At 47.7% G+C, this 11,661-nt stretch overlaps 1 protein-coding gene across 2 annotated transcripts; it reads right to left on the bottom strand.

The window, feature by feature from the left end:
- Window positions 1-2,097: 2,097 nt before the first annotated feature.
- On the bottom strand, window positions 2,098-11,435 carry MED20 (mediator complex subunit 20). Of its 2 annotated transcripts, none has more exons than XM_060109716.1 (4): window positions 11,320-11,435; window positions 7,873-8,027; window positions 4,072-4,325; window positions 2,098-2,349 (listed from the first exon to the last, which is right to left on the bottom strand). In XM_060109716.1, the coding sequence occupies exons 1-4, from the start codon at window positions 11,331-11,333 to the stop codon at window positions 2,134-2,136; spliced, it is 639 nt and encodes a 212-aa protein (XP_059965699.1). In that variant the 5' UTR covers window positions 11,334-11,435; the 3' UTR covers window positions 2,098-2,133. The 2 variants fall into 2 exon arrangements, with proteins under 2 accessions (XP_059965699.1, XP_059965700.1); XM_060109717.1 differs by having other exon boundaries at window positions 4,120-4,325.
- Window positions 11,436-11,661: the final 226 nt, after the last annotated feature.

Below are 11,661 nucleotides of genomic sequence, written 5' to 3'. Positions count from 1 at the left end.
TCTTTAACTGACGCAAAGGACAAAGATGGACAAAAGGTGGCAATTCTTCAAGCTTGATCTGGTGTTTACTGAACTTAAATCTTGGTCAAATGTGTGTTCAAAATAAGGGAAAAGAACAAAAGTGAAGTATGCTGGAAATTTATCAGTCAAGATTATGTCTAAAAGGCGTAGATAGTTAGGGAGTTTATACTACTTTTTTAGTTTTTAAGGAACCCCTCCTTATAATGCATAAGTCTGGAGTTATATTTACCACACTCAATTTCTATATATTTTCGGGAACACATTATGTTCAAAATGCTATCTCATCTAATAGAAAATTTGAGGCAGCCTACAGAAAAATACAAATAGATAAATCTCGACAAAAGCAAACATAAATCAGAAGGCCAAAAACATTAAAAAAATCTCTGCATTTTATTATGTGTAAATAATATCTAAAACATACCTCTATTTAAAAAAGTAAAAACAAAGCAAAGACACAAACAAGAAGCCAGGGGGAGGTGAGAACAAGAAACACAAATGACAGGTCCTACAGTTAGAAAGTTGAACTGAGCTTCCGGCCAGCCAAAGCTAAAAGGGAAACATGACCACTGCATGATTCTTGTTACAGAGGCTTTAGATCTGAGCACTTAGATCTGAAAACAATTTCTCTTTAGGTGCCTTCAATGAGGGACAGTATCCTTGGGGACAATACTGCAGTATGTACATTAATACATTTCCTAAGACCATCTCTGTATATCTCAATGCTAGCTGGATTGAACATTTCTGCAGCAGGAGTGGGGTAGGCAGACAATGTAGGTCAAATGAGCAGCTTGGAGGCTCAAATGAGATGAGAAGAAAGAGCTCAGGAAAGCATGAAGCACAGTGTGAGTACGAGGTCAACTGTCTAACCCTAAGCTCTGGGCACATGAGAACTGGAGAGGTCTTGATGCTGAGACTTAGGCAAGGGGTGTGGAAGTGACTTCCCGTGCGACTAATCCAGCTATAGTGGCTCTGGCATCAGCCCTATCACAATCCAACTCATAAACGAATGGCTTGCTTACAGGGGTACTCTCTGCAAAGTAACAGCCAAGAACATTCCTGGGCACATCCATTGAGCTCCGTGTAGCAGAGGCTACTAACTGGGTCCCCACATCCATTTTCTCCTTCATCTTTTAGTCACAGAACCCCCAGCGTTTTAATTGGGCACATGACCACCCAAATAAGAGGCTCTATGTCCCAGAGTTCCTTTCAGCAAGATGTGGCCAGAGTGATTTAAGCAACTCCAGGTCACGTCCTTTAAAAAAGAAACTGCTTTCTCTCTCTCTTTCCCCAGTGGAATGTGGACATGGAGCCGATGTCTACTTTGACTCACACAAGGACAACACCCTAGGGGTGTCTGAACAAGACAGAAGGAAACCAAGTTCCTGATGACCCTATGGAGTTCAATCTGCCCTGGACCATTTGATTACCCCTGTACTATTAGAAAAGAGAAAAATAAACTTCTAAGAGCCACTGTACTTTAGGTTCTCCTTGTTATAGCACCTTAGCCTGTGCCTTAATATAATTCACAACAGAATGGAAAGATGTCCAGAGGAAGACTTCAAAGGACTCAGGCAACACCCTAGAAAAGTGACTCACAATTCACTTCAGCAAACAGGTCAGAAAATGATAACCATCAAATAAGCTGTGCCTCTTACTCCTTTTCCAGGAGGGGCCCAGCCACGTCCTTTGAGCAGAGGGAGAGGCCTTTATTACAGCCCAACCCAAACACAACCCGCAGCCTGTCTACTGTGGGCCTGGACCAAATCCCCAGTAGTTAGCAATATAGACTGCCTTCCCCACCCTCACTAGGCAGGGACACCCCTATCCTATGTTTTCCCCTAAAGCAGGAAAGCTCCAAACTTCTCCACTCTTCATAATTACTGTTCTTGAGGACAGGCCAAGTGCAGCTGAAACACCTGTCGGGGCTCTGTGTGTGAGGGTCAGGGGAGGGGAGTCCAGAACCCCAGAACAAAAGCCACAGCTGGGAACTAGAGAGGGAGGAAAAACTTCCCGTCTGCCCTGGGTTTCTGGGGTCCAGAGGCCTAAGGGTGCAGCACCTGCTCTTCCTGTGGAGTCCCCCTGGCGACAGCTCAGCCGGGCAGTTGCCAGTCACTAACGAATTCCCGCCACCGGCACCTGCTGCTGCTTGCGGATCTTGTTGAAGAGCTCCATGTACTGGACCATGGTGTCTGCTGGGTTGTAGACAGCGTCGTGCCTGTTCCCAAACACAGTGGGAGCCCCTGGGGTGTGGCTGCCTAGAAAGCTCTGCAGGAACTCGAGCAGCAGGCTCCAGCAGTCGCTAGCTACCACACAGGGGCCATACTCCACCTGGGGACCAGAAGAACAGAGATGGAGGGTAAGCGAGGGCCAGGACAGGTCATCTGCTTCTCGTGCGCCTCTTGCCCCCTGTGCCCCTCTTCCCCAAGCCTGAGGCAAAGACACACACCTTCCAGCACAGTGCTCCCCACAGGAAATATCCAACCCAAACACCAGGGATTCGAAACACCCAGCATAGTTCCCTTTAGGCTCAGACAGTCTCATCTTGGGGTTATCAACCCACAGTCCTACGCACAAGACCCAGAAGCAGATTTAGGACCCTTTGAATTATCTCAGAACTATATAGTCCCAGCTATGCTGGATGCAGATTCATGGAGAGCTCAGGAAAATTCTGAGAGAGAAAATGAAGAGCAGGACACAGAGTGAGTGTGTGTGAGTGTGTGTGTGTGTTGGGGGGATCAGTAGAGGGTAAAGTAGACACATGCAGTCATAAGTCACTTCAAGACCAAACATTACTCCCTAAGTAGATAAAACCTGGGCTCTGACCCTAAGAAATAACTTCCCAACCCATGTGACAGGGGCCAAAGGACACATATCCTAGGCTTTCTCATTTTCCTCTCCTGACTTTTCACTGGAGAGATGGCCGGGGAAATTACCGGTAACCATAAGGAGAAACAAGTAAAGAAACAGCCAGGCTGTGTTTGTACTCAAAAGTTGGAAACGTGAAGGGTAAACAGACTGGGTTTCCAGTGGGTCTCGGCAAATGCAAGGTGTATCACAAATGAAAAGGGTCAGGAAATCTTGGCTCTGGAGGTCCCTGGAGTGTCATAGCAGTAATGACCACTAACGCCCTTTTCTTCACTTGGGGTGCTTCTTAGGGCTGATCTATCCCCGGTTTCTATATTTTAAGTCCCTCCTTAAATGCTACTCCTGCAGGAGGCATCACAATCCCCAAAGTCAGCAGTGCTCTCTTTGGCCTGAACTCCCAGGGCAATCTGTGCCTCTTTTATGGCATTTCTTATAGACTAACTTCAAAAGCAGTTTGTGTGTTTGGGCCTTGCTCTCTTACTAAATCGTCAATTTTCAAAAGGCAGGCCCTGTAGCTTACTTATTATTTTGGGGGGGACCGTGGTAGATTGCAGACTCTCACTGGTCCCAAAGCCAGCTACTGACACACTCCGTCTTTGTCATTTTCAGTGTATACGTCAAAGATGAAGTCATCACACACACCATGAGAGTAGACAGCATGTCAAAGGGAAAGGCACATCTTTGCTTCACAACTTTTTTGGCTGTGGCGGCTTGTGGGATCTTAGTTCCCTGACCAGGGATTGAACCCAGGCCCCAGCAGTAAAAGCACTGAGTCCTAACCACTCGACCACCAGGGAATTCCCATGCTGCACAACTTTTCCACCTCCCCAAAGTTAACTGCACTGAAAGTTGCCCTGGTCTGCTCCAGTCCTTGTGATGGGTGACTGGTCCCTCCACATCCGAATTCACCTGCTCCCACTGCCCCCTCTGACCATCCCTCCCCTTCTCCAGCAAGTCAGCCTTCCTAAGCTCTCTTCCTGCTGTGAACCCAGCTTCCCATTCCTATCTTGGGCTAGAGGGTCCCTAAGTGATTAAAGAAAGGGTAAAAGACGCAGGGAGAGGAAGCACAGTGGCTCTGTGGGCAGGAATCAGGTAGGTAGAAACATCTGTTTGCATTCAGGGGCCGTGGAAATCTGCAGAGCCAGCCCCTTCAGCACATATGCTCTTATTTCACCGAGGTCTTACCTCCACGGAGATGCCTCGGGCACTAGGCCCCATTGTAACGGTGCCCACCTTCACTAGGAAGTCACAGTACTGGTAGCGGGTGCCCCGGGTCTCAATCTTGCTGGCCTTGGCACTCTGGAAAAAGCCCTTGAGCTTCACCATGAGCACATCAAAGTTGGTGTCGGCAACAAGGCAAGGGCCATTCTCAAAGAGGGCGAAGCAGCTCAAAGGGTACTCGGAATTGTGCATCACATACATCAGCTTGCCGGCCTGACCTGCAAGGGACGGAGATGCTACTCAGCATCAAGACCTTCGTCAGCAAACCGCGGAGTAGAGTCCAACGCGCTGAACGAAGCCAGGTGGCAATCCAGCATCACCTCAACGGTCCTGGAGGGCGGTGGAGGGAAGCCCCTCGCCAACAGCCTTTTCCAGAGAGGAAGGGAGAGGAAAAGGTGGCATGTGGTATAACCCACCAGCTCTACAGAAAAAGGTGAGGGGCACATGGGGAACTTCGACAGTGGATAATGGTTTAATTCTTAAGTTGAGTGATGGGCTCACAGATGGATGATTAAGGATGATGACTAATAACTCAGAGAGGATTTACATATGGTCTTTTGTATAGTCATGTATCACGTATTAAGGAAAATAAAAGTAACAGCATTTGAGCACACCAAACGAAGCAGTTGCTCTCTTTTCTGTCCATCCCTACTTTCCTTGGCCTCCTCCCTCTTTGAAACATAGGAAGTGGCCCCACAGAAGAGTATCTGAGCGTGAGGCTGGAAAGGGAGGCCAGAGCCTTCTCTTCCAAGTTCATTTAAAAATAATTTTTTTAAGATTTTAAAAAATATATTTATTTATTTGTATGTATGTATTTATTTATTTATTTAGGCTGTGCTGGGTCTTAGTTGAGGCACACGGGATCCAGGATGTGGACTTCTTAGTTGTGGCATGTGGGATCTAGTTCCCCAACCAGGGATCCAACCCACAGCCCCTGCAGTGGAAGGCAAAGTCTCAACCACTGGACTGCCAGGGAAGTCCCCATGCCCAAGTTCAGACTTCATCCTGAAGGCAACGGGGAGCCTTTGGAGAATTTTAAGACATCTAGCCGACTTGGGAAGCAAGCAGCACAACTACAGCACAAAGAATTCAGGATCTAGAATCACAAGATCCAGTTTCAAATCCCAGCTCACCCATTCCAGTTTCTGAGAAATGAGTTGTCTCACTGATTACTATAGGTTTCCTGCAAGAAGGAAGGAAAGCTGTATAGATTTTTAGTTAAGTAGAAAAATTTTTAGTTAAGTAGAAAAAAGCAAGGTTTGTTCACTGCAAGAGTTAATGGACAGACTGCCATAACCCCAAATATTTATTAAGTACTTAAACTATCTCCAACACTGTGCCAAGGTTTAAGAGGCACACAAGCAGAGGGCTTGGCCCCTGGCCTCAAGAAGCTGACAATCTCACTAAAGATAGGTGGAAAACTCTTTAGAAGACAATAAAACAAAAGTGCTTGCCTGGGAGAGACCAGAAGTCTTGGGAAGGAGGGAAAGACTTCAGGGAAGGAAGTGATCAAAGTGGGCAAGAGTCAGCAGGAAAAATTTTCATGGCAAAAACAGGTTATGAAGAGAGGGTGGGATTCAGGCACGGATGAGAGCGCAGCGATGGGAAAGAGTGAGGAGACAGGTGGGGGGCGCTGTGACCTCTACACAGGCCTCCACTGTGCTGCCACTTTCTGAACACACCAGGCTCCACACCAACCTCCCCCCACGCCCTCCCCACTGCCTGCTGCAAATTCACACCTTTCATCTGAGAAATCCAGTTCAAAACATTTCAACCCTCCAGTAAAAAGACATCCAAAGCCAATCTGGCATTCTGTTCCTGTGCAGACTCACTGTGATTACATGCTTAATTCATACTACGGGAGTCTGCAGGTGTTCTTACGGTCTCGAAAACAGTCGAAAGGCAACTCAAGATTTGGGTCCCAGGTCAGCAGCACCAACCACCACTTGGGAACCTGTTAGAAATGCAAATTCTCCTCCCCACCCGCTACCTACTGGATCAGAAACTCGTGAGGGGGGGGGGGTCGATCTGAGGGATAACAAGTGCGCCTTCCCACCCTCCAGGTGATGCTAACGCTAGTCAGTGTGAGAACTTCTGACCTAAAGGCACAGAGCCAGTAAAGCAGCAGAACCGGAACTCCAAGCCAGGCCTTTTGAGCTCCTTCCATTCTACCCCACTGCCTGCTGAGAATGTGCTGTTTCTCCACCTAGACTGTAGTTCCTTGAAAGTAAAGGTCTGATCAGGAAAACAGAGCCCAGGCCAAAGAGCTTCTCAGAAGTAGGATGCTATCTTATGTCTATATACAAGTGTTTTGTTTTCCAAATGCTTTCATAACCGTTCTCTCTTTTGATTCTTTCTGTTCTTCCTATTGCAGTCAAAACAAACGTTAACACTGCAATTTTACTGATGATGAAATTCAGTTCAGTTCTTAGCTACCATTTACTAGACATTTATTCCATGACAACCTTTGTTCTAAGTGCTTTGCATGTATTAACTTATTTAATTAGCACAACAACACTAGGAGGTAAATACTGGGATTATCTTCATTTTGCAGATAGGAGAACTGTATTGGGAAGGGTGCAAAAAACATAGCCCGCACCAGGCAGTTTCATTAGAGGGGATTTAATACAGGGAATGAAGTACAGGGGTTGGAATAACTGAAAAATCGAATGGAATGGTGAAGCCACCCAAAGATTAGCAACACAGGGAGCCACTACCATCCCTAAGGCTGGAAGAAAAAAGAGAAGATGTGCTGTTACGAGAGCCAGGAACAAGGGCTGCTGAACAGGAGCTAGAACCAAGGAAGAAACAACAGCCAGAGACACAGCCCAAGGCAGAAGGAGAGGGAGAGAGAGACTGTGGACTCTCTTTCTTCCATCCTCGAATCTTCCCCGGTGCCTCTCACTGGCCAAAGATAACTTATAGGGGGCCTTGCAAATGTAGCTTGCAGGAGAAGTGCAGGGAATGGATCCCTGGGGAAACAGGCAAGTGACCAGCATAAGAACAGTCACAGGCTGCGGGAATGACCTAAAGTTGCAGCTAGTTGTGGCAGAGCCAGGACTCAGTTATCCGATTCCACGACCTAGGCTCTTAGGCACTGTGTTATGGAGCCATCCAAAATCAAGTTACTACAGAGCCAAGACTAAGAGAACCCAGGTTCCCTAATTCCTATCCAAAAATCCTCTTTACCTCCCTAACATCACCATCCACAGCCCATCTCACCTTGAAATGCATTTAAAACAAAAGCTATTTCACTGATCAAGGTTATGCTAAGGAGGTAGCCAAGGCCACTGGCTAGGTGTGGGAAACAGGAAGCCTTTCTACAAAACTTCCCAAAACTCTAAAGCTCAAAGAGAATCAAATGCAAAGCCTTCTGAGCCTCAAAGGAGTCTTTCTCAATTTTAAGGGTGCATGAAGACCATCTGTGGAGCTTATTATAATGTAGATTATAACTGATTACCAGTCAGTGGGTAAGCGGGGGGGCCAGGAACCTGCACCTTTAACAAGTAACCCAGAGGATTTTGAGGCAATTAGTCAGTGACCAACACTCTGAGAAACACTGTTTTAAAAGTGCAAAGTGCAAAAAGACTACAACACAGGCCCAGTCTAAGAGATGAAGTCAAAAATTAATGAATTCAGAAACTCATCTGCCGCATGTCCACGAATACCACCCTCAGCAGAAGAGCAGAAAGGTTTCAATGAACATGAATGTCTATAAACTCCACGCCAGGTTCCAGCCATCCCATAGACCCATCTCTCACTGACCTTGGCTGCCAAGGGTAGAGGCAGCCATGTGGTAGGTCTCACAGTCCACACAAAATGTTCCTTGCTTCTCTGCTCCAAGCATCTCCAATTTCCGGGTGAGGAGCTCCACGGTCTGCTGGACACTCTTGCCCTCGGCCACGGGCATCTGGGACACACTGGAAGGGAGATGACCAAAATCATCACGCACGTGTACTCATTGAGTCACTCACTCACCCGCAGAATCACAGCTCATCAGGGCCAGTAGTTACCTTAGACACCATCAACCCGGACCTCCTCATTTTAAAGACAGGGAAACAGAGGCCCACAGTCCCTGAGAGCTTTGCTAAGAACCAGAGCAGGTCTCAGGACTCAGGTCTATGGCAACAGCATTTCCCGAGTGTGGTATGTGTGCCAATGTTCAAGAGAAGATTTTAGGTGGCAGACAGACTGAGCATGCAGTAACACTGAATTATACGATGAGAAAGGGATTTCCTCTGCGTTTCTTTCAGTTCTGACTACATCGAGGAGAAAGCCTCAACTTGGGGTTATTATGTTTTTACCAACTCTCTAACACTTTGCACGTGAGCTGTCCAGCACAGTAGCCACAAGCCACATGCGGCTATTTACACTTAAGTGAATAAAACAAATTAAAACTTCAACTCCTCAGCTGCACACTACCCACATTTCAAGGGTTCGACAGCCACACATGGCTGGGGGCTAGTGCACTGGGTAGTGCTGACACAGAACATTTCCATTGATGCAGAAAGTTCTAAGGATCCTGGGATCAAAGAGAAAGCAAGCCTCAAGTTTCTAATCTTTGGGAGTGAGAGGCAACTCTATGTACAAGAATTTAACCAAAACAACGAAACAAAAAGTTGTTTCCAAGATTTCCTTCTATGGTGAGTGAAACTGGCTTCCCCTTTAGAGTGGTAGGAAACAATTGCCAAGCACCAACTATGTGCCAGGCAGTGTCCAAAGGCCTTTAGATAAATTAACTCTTTGAATCTTCACATCAACCGTATAAGATATAATATTATTATCTCTTCATTGCCAATGAGGAAACTGAAGTACAGAGGGGTTGAATAACTCACACAAGGTCACAAAGCTTGGTGTGGTGTGGCGTGACCAAATTTCAAAGCCAGGCGAGCTGGCTCCATATCCGTGCTCTTAACCAGTCTACCAGAATGCTTCCCCAGAAATACAATTGTCTGTTAAGATACTTTTAAGGAAAAGAAACAGAATCCAAAGAAGACATTAATAAATAATAGTTCAGGGGATTTCCCTGGTGGCACAGTGGTTAAGAATCCGCCTGTCAATGCAGGGGACACGGGTTCGAGCCCTAGTCCGGGCAGATCCCACATGCCGTGGAGCAACTAAGCCCGTGCACCACAACTACTGAGCCTGAGCTCTAGAGCCTGCGAGCCACAATTACTGAGCTCGCGTGCCACAACTACTGAAGCCCGCGTGCCTACTGACGCCCACGTGTCTAGAGCCCGTGCTCTGCAACAAGAGAAGCCACCACAATGAGAAGCCCGCACAAAGCAATGAAGAGCAGCCCCTGCTCACAGCAACTAGCGAAAGCCCGCGTGCAGCAACAAAGACCCAACGCAGCCAAAAAATAAATAAAATTAACAAATAAATAATAGTTCAAGTGCTACATGACTAAATAAAAATAATAAACACAGTCATACGTGGCTGAATTTGGGGAGACACTGCATTGCTTTATGAACAATCATAATCAACTGAAGGAAGCTATAAAGAGAGTCCTACTGTTGCTAAAAAATTGTCACTACTCTCCATCAGAAAAAGCACTAACAAGCAATGATGCTGCTGCTTATGTGCCTGATTTTGAAATAAAAGAGAACCCCTGGGACTTCCCTGGCAGTCCAATGGTTAAGAATCTGCACTTCCGGGCTTCCCTGGTGGCGCAGTGGTTGGGAGTCCGCCTGCCATTGCGGGGGCCGCGGGTTCGTGCCCCGGTCCGGGAAGATCCCACATGCTGCGGAGTGGCTGGGCCCATGAGCCATGGCCGCTGAGCCTGCGCGTCCGGAGCCTGTGCTCCGCAACGGGAGAGGCCACAACAGTGAGAGGTCCGCGTACCACAAAGGAAAAAAAAAAAAAAAAGAATCTGCACTTCCAATGCAGGGGGCAGGGTTCGATCCCTGGTAGGGGAACTAAGATCCCACATGGCACAGCGGAGGCCAGAAAAAAAAAAAGAGAGAGAGAGAATCCCTAAGGTAATGCTACTGGGGTCACAAGTCCTAGAAGCCTGAAAAAGTTGAGAAGCATCCCAACCGACAGAGGGCCCTTTCTCTATGTCTGCCTTCTGCACTGAAAGAACAGGGTTCCATGCCTTTGTGCAGCAAACTTTTTTTTTTTGGCTGCGCCCCGCGGCATACCAGATCTTAGTTCCGAGAACATTCCGCGAACAGGGAGGCGCGGAACTCTTAGTTTCCTGCACAGTGGAAGCATGGAGTGTTAACCACTGGACCGCCAGGGAAGTCCTCAGCAAACTTTTCATTCACGTTCCTCACATCCTTCTTACACTAAAGGACTTCGAAGGAAACTCATGATGTCAACTGCAGGAAGCAAATGTGCAGTCCCTGACAAACCTGCAAGACCTGGGCTACCAGAAGGACGAGTTCCCACAGGCTCTTATATGAGAAGCCTAGAGCCATTGACTTCAGATACCCTGGCCTCTAGCCCTCTCTGACCAGAAAGATGCTCAAGATATATATATTTTTTAAAGCCCTGAAATCTAGCATTTTGGAACTAATGCCTCCAAGAAAATTAGGCCCATATCTTTCCCTGCCACACTGACTTAAAACATGTTAGAGATAATAAGTCCATAGAAACTAAACCAACCATGTAATTAAACATAGTAAGAAACAGGTCCTGAAGAGGTGATGTGCCTGGAATCCCAATCTCTTAATTCCCAATAGCTTCTTTTTTCCTCTAGACCCAAGATCTTAAAATGGTCAGACTAGGACCAGACACAGGCTGGTGTAACCGCATTTAGTGGCTGTAGGGAGGGGCAGGCGAAAACCTTAAAAAGATACTGTCTGCCTGTTGCCTATCCCCCACCATCCAGCCCTGCCTGCAAATGGGTCCTAGTCCCGATATTCTACTTCCGACCCTAAAGTTCCACCCCGGGCAGTACTATGGCCTCACGGGCAGGAAAACGTACCAAGAAAAAGGGAAGGAGGTACATGACAATTGATGGGTTCTTAAGATAAAAAACCTTTTACCTGCCGCCTTCCAGAAGGAAGGGGCGCATCTCCGAGGGAAATGTCCCGCAGATTCCGCAGCCCTCACGGTGGCCCCCTCACCCACACAACCCGAGGACATCTTGCTCAGCTCCCGGGGGGCGGCGGACCCTGGTCCCGATCCTCCTCCCGGGTACACTAGAGACTCCGAGGGCCTTCAAGACCCCAAGCCCCGCCCCCACAAAATCCTTTGAAGTCCTACCAAGTCACTCCCATGGTGTCGGGCCAGGATGATGGAAGGATCAAACAACTGAAATGCAGTGCTCTCCAGCAGCCCACACGAGGTGAATCAGCCCAGCTAATGCAAGCTCCAGAGCAGGGAGACGCTCCGGAAATAACGTAAAAACAGAACGCCCTGTCGTCGAGCTCACGAGGAAAAGGGGCGTGTCTAGGCGCCCCAGTGACGTCACTGCCCCCCCACCCCACTCCACCCCCCGGCTTCCCGTTCGGGGAATTTCCGTTCGACTGGGAACCCTGGGCCTAGATCCATGAAGCTAGGAAAGCGTGGCTCGGACTGCCACCACTTAGAGAAGCCAACATTAAA

Source organism: Mesoplodon densirostris, chromosome 10, assembly GCF_025265405.1.
Source record: "Mesoplodon densirostris isolate mMesDen1 chromosome 10, mMesDen1 primary haplotype, whole genome shotgun sequence".
Lineage (NCBI taxonomy): Eukaryota > Metazoa > Chordata > Mammalia > Artiodactyla > Ziphiidae > Mesoplodon > Mesoplodon densirostris.
Note: the sequence above shows the minus strand (reverse complement) of the source record. Positions and strands in the feature narration are given on the sequence as shown.

Bases quoted from the DNA above. Each gene is read 5' to 3' on its own strand.
- MED20 (XM_060109716.1), bottom strand. The intron at 4,326-7,872 runs GTCAGTGAGAGA...CGTCCCTTGCAG, and splicing joins CTCTACCCTTGGCAGCCAAG to GTCAGGCCGGCAAGCTGATG. The intron at 2,350-4,071 runs GTAAGACCTCGG...TCTGGTCCCCAG, and splicing joins CCCGAGGCATCTCCGTGGAG to GTGGAGTATGGCCCCTGTGT.